The sequence below is a fragment of the Rhamphochromis sp. 'chilingali' genome (genome assembly GCF_963969265.1).
Source record: "Rhamphochromis sp. 'chilingali' genome assembly, chromosome: 11".
In the NCBI taxonomy this organism is placed as follows: Eukaryota; Metazoa; Chordata; class Actinopteri; order Cichliformes; family Cichlidae; genus Rhamphochromis; species Rhamphochromis sp. 'chilingali'.
In genome coordinates, this window is record NC_137938.1 from 21996306 (window position 1) to 22009234 (window position 12929).

The 12929-nt window shown below is 40.8% G+C and overlaps 1 protein-coding gene across 2 annotated transcripts; it reads left to right on the plus strand.

Moving 5' to 3' along the window:
- Positions 1-614: 614 nt before the first annotated feature.
- nmt2 (N-myristoyltransferase 2) lies at positions 615-8808 on the plus strand. 2 transcript variants are annotated; one of them, XM_080897166.1, is made up of 12 exons: positions 615-839; positions 1154-1271; positions 1944-2085; positions 2535-2653; positions 2740-2831; positions 2918-3034; positions 3146-3316; positions 3764-3872; positions 3968-4138; positions 4222-4389; positions 5764-5901; positions 6325-8808. In XM_080897166.1, exons 1-12 carry the CDS (start codon positions 727-729, stop codon positions 6343-6345), a joined length of 1479 nt encoding a protein of 492 aa, XP_080753292.1. In that variant the 5' UTR covers positions 615-726; the 3' UTR covers positions 6346-8808. The 2 variants fall into 2 exon arrangements, with proteins under 2 accessions (XP_080753292.1, XP_080753293.1); XM_080897167.1 differs by having other exon boundaries at positions 1157-1271.
- The last annotated feature ends 4121 nt before the right edge of the window (positions 8809-12929 follow it).

Below are 12929 nucleotides of genomic sequence, written 5' to 3' on the forward strand. Positions count from 1 at the left end.
TAGATTAACTTAAGTAACTGATCGGGATCTGTGTGTTTTTATATGTATTTGATATAAGAAAACTGAATAATCCTAAATGATATCAAATCCCCGAAGTTGCTGTCTAAAACATGCCTTATGCAGCGCAGAGTTGTTATATTTTTGTACATTTAAACAGGTATTTTTATTTAATTGTAACCTTTAGGCTTTTTGTTTCTTCTGCTACATCATCAATTCTTTTCCAGGATGGTTTTGTTTACCTAATTTAAATGTGTTTAAAAATGTTGAAGTAGCAAAAAGTGCTACTTTGCACGTGTTTTTCTCATTGATAGTATGAATTTAGAACACACTTGCTGATAGTCCAGCAGATATCCCAGTATCTAGTTTTAAAAAACTGACAATTTATTTTTACTTTGTATTTTCTTATTTAAAAAAATAATTTTAGATTTTTGTCTTTTTTTTTTATTACCTGTAATTTGTAATATGTATTTATTTTCCCTCTCAGTATCAGAAACAAGTGTCTAAAGTGTCTATAACATTTAAATGGCTATATGTTTGAAATAAGGTAAAAGTCTAGTTTGGGTACCACTTGGCTTCATGTTAAAGGCAGCAGCTCAGGTCTGAGTTCCCGCCTTTGGCCTCTAGGCGGCGCGATTTCCTTCGACATTTTCTTTGTTTTTTCCATCTCTCGCCCGCTCCCCGTTAGCTCTGTTAAACGGTGGCTGACTATATTTTTAAAACATTTTTATGATGGCGGAGGACAGTGAATCCGCAGCCAGTCAGCAGAGCCTGGAGCTGGACGACCAGGACACCTGCGGGATAGACGGAGACAACGAGGAGGAGAATGAGCATATGCAAGGGTGAGGGGTGGCCTGTCCGGTCGGCTCGGGGAAACGCAGTAATGATATTCCAGGCAGCCTGCTTGTGAGCGGCTAAGGCAGTGAGCCTGCTAGTATTAGCAGACAGCAAACACAGGCCGTCTTGAACTGTTTATAACGTTGTGACCTCTTTAAAGCTCTCCGACTGAATGACATGGCGGGCAACCATTAAGACAAACCGCTAGCTAGCTAACGTTAAGTAGCTGAGCTGTCATTCGTTGCTATGGTAGCTAACGTTAGCTCTGTGTGCGGGTCTAGCCAGCATCCATCCTCATCGTTTGTTTTCATGTCTGTAGCAGTCCAGGGGGAGAGCTGGGGGCCAAGAGGAAGAAGAAGAAGCAGAAGAGGAAGAAAGAGAAGCCAAGCTCGGGGGGAGCCAAGTCTGACTCTGCCTCGGACTCTCAGGAGATCAAGGTGTGATGGTGATGATGACCCAGTGAAAAGAGTGCACACACCCTTTTTTTAGGGCAGGGGATACAATACAAAACAAGGTTCTTTTAATATCCTGAAAATAAAAGAGGAGGGGTAAGAAAAGGGAAAGCAACAACCCAGAATTCAGCTTGTTTGCCGTCAATGTGTCATAGTCAGTAAGGTTTTTCCAGCCTTGGCATGCTCCCTGTTTGTATTCTGTAATGAGGTTCTAGAATGAGGTAGTTTATTTTGCTAAAAGGATATATCACAAACTTTTAGCCAGCTGTGAGATTTCTACATACTGCATGCTGCTTTAGAAAAATAAACAATAACTACATCCAGACTCTGATGTTCTGATCGGATGAAGAAAGCAAATCAAGCTTAACCAAATGATTTAATGACAGGGACTGTCATATTTGGGTTTTTGCATTTATAATTTAAAGATCATTGACTTCATCAATCATTTATACAGTGACATGATTAATCCGGTTTCTCTTGCTCAGTGGGAGTATAGTGTGTAGGAAAAGACCTGTGTAAACATGACTATAAGACTGTTTATTTGCATGCACTCTGATGTTGCCTCTCGTCTACATTTAGATTATTTAAAGCATCCAGTGTTTGGTTGAGTGATACAGACATTAAGTAATCTGTGTATGTGTGCCCGCTTTAAATCAGAACCCTGGGCTGCCCATCCAGAAGCTGCAGGACATCCAAAGAGCTATGGAGCTGCTTTCCTGCCAGGGTCCAGCAAAGAGTATAGATGAGGCAGCCAAGCACAAGTACCAGTTCTGGGATACTCAGCCTGTCCCAAAATTAAGTAAGTACTTAGTTAAATTCATTTAAATGAACTGCACTCCTGTTTAAATTGGTATTATTTCCTCTGTCAACAGAAATTATTTTTCTTTCTGCACCAGCGCCATCTGCTGGTTTTATCTCCTCAGTCTGCTGATTTAGGCCAGTATCTTAGAAACATGTCAGCTGCAATGTACAGTAGGGGTCCATGCATTCCCACTGGGCATGCTCAGCAGCATTAGATCAAGCTGTTTCCATAACAGCCATGACCCAACGAGTTAGGCCTTTGTGCAGCCACAGGCTGTGGGGGTCGACGCAGGACAAACGGCAGCAGATTTATATAAAGTCTGATGCCATCAGCGGTTTTGTGCATTGCTCACAGTTTAAGGACATGGAGTTTTATGAGGTCCCGTGAAGTGTGGTGATTGGAAAACAGTTGCAAACCTTTGACAAAAGGCTGTGCTATTTTTGTAGATGAAGTTGTGACGAGTCACGGGCCAATTGAGGCTGACAAAGAGAACATCAGACAGGAGCCATATTCTTTACCTCAAGGCTTTATGTGGGACACTTTGGATCTCAGTAATGCAGATGTTGTAAGTGCAGTCTTTGTTCAAAATACACCAATGAGATTAATCAGATTAATCAAAACAGAATGATTTATTGTCACGCTCTTTTGCAGCTGAAGGAATTGTACACGTTGTTAAATGAAAATTATGTGGAGGATGATGATAACATGTTCAGATTTGATTATTCTCCAAACTTTCTTAAATGGTAAGCTTCTTCATGTTTATCACATGATGCAGTACAGTAGCTTTAAATGTATGCGGTTATAATAAAAAGATTTTTTCCCCTCTCAGGGCTTTACGTCCACCTGGCTGGTTACCACAGTGGCATTGCGGAGTGAGAGTGTCTTCAAATAAGAAGCTCGTTGGCTTCATCAGTGCCATCCCTGCAGATATACGAGTCTATGATACGTGAGTGTTCATTACTTATTGTATGCATTTGAGAACAGCAGTGATGGGGAAAGTGTTTTACTCATTCAATCCATCCTTTTGTTTCTTTTCTTTTCTCGCTTGTGGCTCCAGGCTGAAGAGGATGGTAGAAATCAACTTCCTGTGTGTTCATAAGAAGCTGCGTTCAAAGCGCGTTGCTCCTGTGCTCATCAGAGAGATAACAAGGAGAGTGAACTTAGAAGGAATATTTCAGGCCGTATACACCGCTGGAGTTGTGCTGCCTAAACCCGTGTCTACATGCAGGTATGTTATTCACTAGTCACACATGTTAAAATATATAAAACAAGGCACTCTCTTTTCATATAAAATTAAAATACCTTTATACTCATGGCATGGTCATATTTAACTTAAAGCTCTGATGGGGGAAAATTGAGTCTACTCTGAATCTTTTCCACCAGTAAAACTCCACCAGTACTTTACTGGTCAAGTTTTCCACTCTTAACCATAGGTTTGCTATTGGTGGAACAACACTAGAAAGATTCAGCCATTCAGTGCCATGAGAATATAAGCATTTTAATTTTTTAATGAAACAGAGTGCCCTGGTGTTTGTTTGTTTTTTGATATGTTAGCTTATACGTATCTCTTCTAAAGAGCACATCTAGTGGAAGTGTTTTGAATTCAGGAAGCACTCCTTTTTTCTTTTTAATCTTGGTCTCCTGTTTTGTTTTTTTGGGTATTTTTTATCCCCAGGTACTGGCACCGCTCTTTGAACCCTAGAAAGCTTGTGGAAGTTAAATTTTCCCATCTGAGCAGAAACATGACCCTGCAAAGAACCATGAAACTCTACAGACTACCAGATGTAAACACTTACACTCATAAGTCCTGCATCTCGCTGTTCCTCTTGATAGCAGGAACTCTTAGAGATTTTCATTTTGCTCTCTCCACCCTGTGCAGAGCACCAAGACTCCAGGTCTGCGGCCGATGGAAAGGCGCGACGTCGGTCAGGTTACTGAACTGCTACAGAGATACTTGAGACGTTTCCAACTTGCTCCTTCTATGGGAGAGGAGGAGGTGGCTCACTGGTTCTTACCACAGGACAACATAATTGACACATATGTAGTAGAGGTGTGTGGATTCAGATTTGCAGCCTGATGTTGATGGCTCTTCTGCACTTAAAGTGACATTGTTCTTGTTTTTATTTCCCTCAGGGTGCTGGTGGCATTCTCACAGATTTCACTAGTTTCTACACTTTGCCCTCGACTGTGATGCATCACCCTCTCCATAGGAGCCTGAAGGCTGCTTACTCTTTTTACAACATTCATACACAAACCCCGCTACTGGACTTAATGAATGATGCACTGATCCTGGCCAAACTGGTAATCTTACTTTCTGCTTTTAAACACTTGCCAGTACCAAAGACAACAGCTGATGAGATCAGTGACATAAACATAAACAGCAACAAGAAGACGCACGTGTGAGGAGGAAAAAATGGCACAATACAGACCAGACTGATTATATAGATGGATAGATATTTTATTTTATGAATACCAAGATGGTTTATGTACTTTTTTTTTTCTTTTTCTTTTTAACGCAAAGCCTTATAAATCATTGGGAGTCAGTGATGTTTGGTTAGATAGATGAGGAGTGAGAGTATGATCCAACATTTTACTTGTGCAGTAGAGGATAAAAGTGAGAGAGACTGACCCGGTCTGATCTTTATTTATTTGAGGCCAGAGCAGGGCTCTGTGCTGAGAACCAAGTTCCATGGTAGTTTTCTATTATCTCAAGTCACTTCCTCTAACATCAGCACTCAAGTTGATTCAGAGTTTCTGGATCTAGATACAAGGACATCTGACCAGTCAAACTTTTTATTGTACCGGAAGCTGAGTGTCTGATTTTACAAATGAAGAGTAAACTGTAATATTAGAAAATATGAAGAGGCTACACACAATAGAGAATGCAGGTGACACAGCTTCTGCAGAAAAGTCAGGGGTGTGAGAGGAAAAACAAAGTTTAGCCTATTTTGATGGCAGAAAGAAAAGCTGACAAAAATGCCAGTTGTGTGAGTTAACAGACTTACTAATATCACAACTTTACCATTAAGAAACACGAGAATCTGATGGGTTATAATCAAGTAGTCCAGTGTTCAGATTTGCATATCGTGGTCTTGTTTTTTGTTTTGCTTTATTTTGTTTTGTTTTTTTTCAGCTGCACCCTCCATGGTGTTGAATAGTCTAAGAGCATGTAAAGAACAAACACAAAAACAGAATTCAAATGTAGACTTAGGCTACCTGCGACTGATATGAAGTCAAGTAGAAATGGGTGTCCAGATTATATTCATGATATTATTGATTAAAAAAACTCAAGAAATAAAATTGAACGAAATAAACTGTATTTATTACTAATAAAATGAATGGTGAAGCTATTTTCACAAGACTTGATCAGTCAGTAGGCAATATAACTGGAATATAACTCAGGTTAGGTTTGCAGCACAAGTTACTATGGCGATGTACCCCGAGAAGAAGTGAACCACTTTCATAGTGCAGAAAACTCAGGGGTAACCCCCAAGGTTACTGGGATAAGCTAAAATCCTGCTGCTTCGTAGTATGGGCCTGGTGTCAACCAGCTGGCAAGGCTACTCTGAGCTCTGCATACAAACGCAAACTGAGAGCAGGGTTTCCCCAGATACTTTTGATAATTTTCTTGCTGCTGTGTTAGTTATCATGGTGTTTGTTCTTTGTGTTTAACAGAAAGGTTTTGATGTGTTCAATGCCTTGGACCTAATGGAGAATAAGGTGTTTCTGGAGAAGCTCAAGTTTGGGATAGGAGATGGAAATCTGCAGTATTACCTCTACAACTGGAAATGTCCCCCTATGGACCCTGATAAGGTCAGTCTCAGGTGGTAATCACACACCAACTATTGGTCAGCATCCTGTGATAAGACTCCATGACAATTAGTGGAAAAAGTGGAAATAGTCTTTGGTTCAGATCTCAGTAGAGCTGCTTCTTGTGCCTGATTGTGCAAGCTTCACAGTCAAATAAGTCTATAGCTTTGAAGCAAATCCACAGAGGCCTGATAAGGAGAAATCATCCTCTGACATGATTGAGTATGCCTTAGATCATGGAAGCCTAGTTTTGATTGGGAAAAAACACAGGACTTTTGGAACAATGTCCTTTTGACAAATTAGACCAAAGTGGAGTTTATCAGTGCAAACACCTCATACCAGCAGTCAAGCACGGAGGTAGAGGGTGATGATTTGCAATTGCTTTGCTAGCCTATGATCATAAAAAGTTTGATCTGTGTGTTTCAGGTTGGCCTGGTCCTTCAGTAGCAGCTCTCTTCACGGCAGCTGCATAAACTCGGGAGGCTCTCAGCGATCTCTGGAAATACCTTACCTGGACACGCAGGTGGCCCGAGCTAGACAATGAGAACTGCGACAGTAAATCCAACCTGGCGCCCGAGTGGAGCTTTCACTCGGCACTTGTATCATCAAAAACATTCTCAGTTCACCCGGAGGTGAAAACTCTTAAACCATCCAACATCCTGAATGTGAAGTCATGCTATGCCTGAGATACTCATACGACACAACGCTCCTGACATAAGCGCTCACGTTTAAAACACACACACACCGGTCTGACACTCGAGGATGCCTTGACATTGTGTATTCTGTTTTAAGTTCTTCTTCCTCAGTAGACACCAATGGACCGGCACGTCATTTAACTTTACTTACGTGGAACTATGTAAATGATAATCAACTAAGCAAGCAAGACCTGACATAATTAACAACTGTTGTAATTTTATTTATCCTGTCCATACAGTTACTGTTCCCAAACCCCTTTCTTCTCCTCCTTTCTGCTCCTGCTGCACTTATTTTTGCTCCAGTTTCATATCAGTGCGGTCAGTCGAGTGTCTCTGCTGGCTGTTTTGGGCCTCAGTAGAATTAGAAATGCTGATCTTAACTTTTAAAATGACAAACTGCAAACACTGAGAGGGAGGAAAAAAGGATTCATCCCACTGGTGCATTGATATACATGTGCTTTGTTAAAGAGCATATGGTAGTTAATTGTACATTTAAAGGCAGATCATATTTATTTGTGTAGTGTGAGTTTGAGGGGTTTGGGAGGGCTGATCCAAAGTATTCTCCTCATGAGTAGCTTAGAAGTCACCGAGTTTGTTCAAAGTGTTTGGGGGTTTGTTTATTTTTTTTAATGAATGTATTGCAGAGACGAAGCACAATTACTCCGTTCTTAAACATACAAAATAAATGGGTCCTCGTTTCAGATCAGATGGGATTGCCCTAGAATCTGAACAGCCATGTTTTTTTTTTATGAAAGACGGGCGCAGTTTTCACCTTATAAAACCGTTTCTAGAGCTGGCGTTTTTTAATACATTAAAACAACATGTTTGGTTGTACACTCTTTGTAGTAACAAACCCAAGCGTAGGGTTGTTTGCATGTCAGTGGTGTGCTGTCCAGTTAGTAAAGCTGTTCAGTTAGAAGTAATAGGAGCTGGTCTGGTCAGTGCATAAGCAGGGCAGTGAGAATGACGCCGGTGAACGTGGGGAAAAACTTCGATTTTATACAAAAAAATTTAAAGTTTCTGTTTAGAGCCAGGTTTAAAAAAAATGAGGTTTATTTACTATGGAAGGACTCTGTTCAGCAGCGGTTAAAGCAAACAGGGCACATCTTCTGTTACTTTGGTCACTGCCACCCACAGCAGTGGATAAACTGCTCTGTGCTTATTAAACAAAGGACTTGTTTAATCACGGGTGCAGTGGCATCAGCTTGAAGTGTCCTCTCCTCCAGATCCGCTTTCATTGACTTCTCTGGGTTTATTTTTTTTAATGATACTGTATTTTGTGTATGTTTGTTTTTTTTCTACATGTGTTGTGCAGCTAAGTGCGTGAAACGGTTGTGATATTTATAACTGTACCTTCTTTTTCTTTTTTTTAATGTCTTACATCATTTCTTTCCTCCTTTTCAGTATTTAAAACAAACATCACTGTCAGATTTGTGATTTAAGAGCTGGATGAGGATCTTTGATAAAACTGTTTTATTTTTTTGTCTGTGGTGGAGCTGCTGGTTAATTTAAATGTTCTAGTTCCTTAATGTTCACGGGGCTCTGCGTAACTTGCAAGGTAAAGAGGCTGCTTTTTATTTTAATGACTTTATTGTTAATATTTGATGTACTTTTCTAATCATCCCTTTATAGATTAGCCAGAAGAGGATAAATATTTGTCCTGTTGGTGCTTCAGGGCTCAAAGATGTTGTTGTTCTTTTTAAAAATCACTTAAAGGTTGAATGACGTTATCTTCTACAAACGTGTTCCTGGCATTAATTTAACTGAGAGTGGGTCGCTGGGTCAAAGCTGTGTGCCTCATGGATGTTGCTGTGTCACAGATGTGTTGCTTGCAGCTGTCTGAATGAACTGTGAGCATGTCTGTTTCGCTGCTGCATTGATTTATAGCATCAATGTTTCTAGCCACGCCCTTTAGCGAGAACTCTGTCAGAAGTACCTGCCTTATTTAAAGGTTGTTTTTTGGTTTTTTTGGTTTTTTTAAGGTTTGGAGGTGGGGTGAGGGAGGGTGTACTTTTGAAATGTCATAAAGCTTTCTCTAACTGAAGAACAATATTTTTATTCGATTCCATTGTAAGCTGTGAAAAAGCTGAAGAACTTGTACCAGCATCATTTAGACATGACCCCATGCAAATAACAATCTGTTTCAACACACGTCGGCTATACCAGCATGGATATTTGATTGAATAAACTCACTTTAAAAAGGAACACGAGTCATGACTCCTTTGTGACGCACTGCAGGAAACACTTTTTCACAGCACATATTTTGAATTTAAGTATTTGTAATTCAGGCACCACAGTGGTTAGCACTATTGCCTCACAGCAAAAAGGTCCTCAGTTCAATTCCACCATCAGGCTGGGATCTTTTCTATTTATTAATACTAATTTTATTAGAAATAAGTAATGGAGCTGATATTTTGTTTGGGATGTGTGGTGTTATGTCTGTGTCTGCAGAGGCAATGTCATTTCCTGCAAAGGATTAATAAAGGATCTTTCTATCGATCTTAATCTTTCCCCTCCAGCCATCGATTTTCTGCTTATCCGGGTCACGGGAGCAGCAGTCTAAGCAGAGGCACTCAGACCTCCCTTCCCAGGAGGGCATCAAGACATTCCCAATTCAACCAAGTGATGTAATCTCCCAGTACCTTTGTCCATCTATACATATTTACAGCAAACTAAACTTGGAAAATGATCATTAAGTTGGCTCATTTTTGCCTATGAGGTCTAAAACTTCTGCTTACATTTCAACATGAATGTACTACTACTTTCTACTTAGTACCCGAGTAATCCAGCAGAACAGCTCCAAGATGGTGGTGGTGTAAAGGCAGCCCTCTCTATGATATAGAGGAAATATATTTCATTTGAGGGTCAAATATTACAAGCTCCATTTAAAACAAACAGCACTATCAAAATACCAGGAAAAACTTAATTGCCTTTATAAAAAACAATGTGTGCAGACCAGCTTTAATTGTGGACAAATTGAAATTCAAACTTCAGTCAGGTATAAATATACCCAAACGGTATATTTATTTTTTTTCTGTCCACCAAAGTAAATATGATTCAATAGATTTTTGTAATTCCACGAAAAATCACCTTGCCCGGTGGGCCAATGGCCAGTCCAGCTATGGTCATTACGAGGGAAATTTCTTTTGCAGTTTGTCTGAAAAGATGGACTTGCGCTTCGGGATCCTTTAAACATCATCAGGCGCGTTGCTACGCGCTGTCTGTCCTGTCTGTGAGCTCACAAAGCAGCAGTTCGGGGATGAATGACGTCACACACATGGATCCTCTGTCGGAATATAGTAAAACCGAGGACGGTTGGTTAGTTGGCTTAGTCCTCCTTTGATCGAATCAAAGGATCAAAGGATCGAAGAGAGCTGACGTCATGGCTGACGTCACGGTCGCTGCCAGAAAAATCTATAAATAGACCCCAGTTTCTTTAACTCGGCATTTCAAGAAACACCTAGTTGTTTTCACAAGCCAGGAATCCTTGGGAAAGAGAACAGTTTAACACTTAAATTATTCAGTTAGCGGTTTTGTTTTGTTTTTTGCGAAACTTTTATAGAAATGTCACAGGAACCGTCCAGCAATTCAGTGTCTCACAGAGAAACGAGAGAGGAAGGACCGTCCAACTCAGGGGAGAGAGGAATAGTCCAGGGCATGGAGCCCAAAAAGAAAATTCGCATAAGCGAGATAGAGGGGGTGCCCGTAAAGATAACACTGCAGATTGGAGCACTTGAGCAAAATGTGCATGAACTTGAGGAAATGCAAGAGTTTCTCCTTGAACAGAACAACACCATTGTTGTTCAGCTGTCCAAGGCTGAAAGCGAGAGAAATGAACTAAAGAAACGGAATGCAGATCTCGAGAAAGCTTTGAAAACTATTCAGTGTCAAGTGGAAGAATTACAGTTTTCAAAAACCAAAAATGCTGCTGAACCTGAGGGACTTGAGACTCCTGTTGCTCAACCACCTCAGGATGAGGTTCAGGGTACTGGTATGTGGCATCGTGGTGCCAAATGCCTACTTAAAGTAGGTTTAGGTCTTGCCACAGCGGCCCTTATTGTTCCTGCAGCTTTCTGGGTCTTCTCAAAGATGTCCACCTGACGTGAATGACCCAGCTGCTCCCTGTGGCATTGTGTTTATAACTGATGCGCACCTGCGGACCACTTATGTGCACCCCAGGTGCGTCCACCTCCCCTGCTTTCCAACCACGGTCCACCAACTACACCAACCTCCGATAACTATGCAGTGCTCTCCTTTAAGTTTTATTTTGCCCCTCACCCCCCAACCAGTCGCGGCAGATGACTGCCCCTTCTTGAACCTGGTTCTGCCTCAGGTTTCTTCCTGTGAAAGGGAGTTTTTCCTGGCCACCGTTGCCCAGTGCTTGTTCATAGGGGATCATTTGATTGTTGGGGTTTATACTTTAAAATGTCATTTTATTTAAATTATTTCAGGTGAGGGGTTCACTTGATAGGGAGCACAAAAAGCTGCAAATAAAAAAATTTTAAAAAAAAGGTGTATTTAGCTGCAAATAAAAAATAAAAAAAACAAATATTAAATTTCCCTACTGCTTCGTTTATTTACTTAAAAGAACAGCTTTAAATTTTGTGTGATAGTGTCATGGCCCTTGGTCAAGTGATCCAGGGTTTATCTTTTGGACTGTGTGAATCTGGTTTAATTTGTGTCCTTTGATTTAATAGTATTCATGGTTCTGTTTCTCGTCTCCCATGTGTCCATGTTGCTTTTGTATGTCGTGTCTCTTTAGCCGCCGCAGCAGTGGGCGGGCACATCCACATCATCCACGTCGCCGCCAACATACGTTGTATGTTTAGACCATTTATATCATTTGACATCCACAGGACATAGAGGTTCGAAAGACACTTGAGTCATGCAATACCTTTAATGAGAATACTGTCAGTGAACACTGATGAGCTTCTGCTTCTTTAATGAGCCATAATTCTCATTAAAGAAGCAGGTTGGCTCATAAAGTGCTCTGTAGTTATCTAATGCAACTGCCATTTGTTTCAGGACATAACCACAATCTGTAATCAACACAGGGTTTATTGAACTGTCGGCTGTGCAGACAACATGGCACGCATGAAAAATGGGTAAGGACATTTTGTGAACACTCATAGTTGATGTCTTAATTATGGGAATAGCTACTATGTAATTGATGCTTCCTATTCTATCAGATAAGGTGCACCTTGTGTGGAAGTTAAGTTGGCTCATTTTTGCCTATGAGGGCTAAAACTTCTGCTTACATTTCAACATGAATGTACTACTACTTTCTACTTAGTACCCGAGTAATCCAGCAGAACAGCTCCAAGATGGTGGTGGTGTAAAGGCAGCCCTCTCTATGATATAGAGGAAATATATTTCATTTGAGGGTCAAATATTACAAGCTCCATTTAAAACAAACAGCACTATCAAAATACCAGGAAAAACTTAATTGCCTTTATAAAAAACAATGTGTGCAGACCAGCTTTAATTGTGGACAAATTGAAATTCAAACTTCAGTCAGGTATAAATATACCCAAACGGTATTTTTTTTTTCTGTCCACCAAAGTAAATATGATTCAATAGATTTTTGTAATTCCACGAAAAATCACCTTGCCCGGTGGGCCGATGGCCAGTCCAGCTATGGTCATTACGAGGGAAATTTCTTTTGCAGTTTGTCTGAAAAGATGGACTTGCGCTTCGGGATCCTTTAAACATCATTAGGCGCGTTGCTACGCGCTGTCTGTCCTGTCTGTGAGCTCACAAAGCAGCAGTTCGGGGATGAATGACGTCACACACATGGATCCTCTGTCGGAATATAGTAAAACCGAGGACGGTTGGTTAGTTGGCTTAGTCCTCCTTTGATCGAATCAAAGGATCAAAGGATCGAAGAGAGCTGACGTCATGGCTGACGTCACGGTCGCTGCCAGAAAAATCTATAAATAGACCCCAGTTTCTTTAACTCGGCATTTCAAGAAACACCTAGTTGTTTTCACAAGCGAGGAATCCTTGGGAAAGAGAACAGTTTAACACTTAAATTATTCAGTTAGCGGTTTTGTTTTGTTTTTTGCGAAACTTTTATAGAAATGTCACAGGAACCGTCCAGCAATTCAGTGTCTCACAGAGAAACGAGAGAGGAAGGACCGTCCAACTCAGGGGAGAGAGGAATAGTCCAGGGCATGGAGCCCAAAAAGAAAATTCGCATAAGCGAGATAGAGGGGGTGCCCGTAAAGATAACACTGCAGATTGGAGCACTTGAGCAAAATGTGCATGAACTTGAGGAAACGCAAGAGTTTCTCCTTGAACAGAACAACACCATTGTTGTTCAGCTGTCCAAGGCTG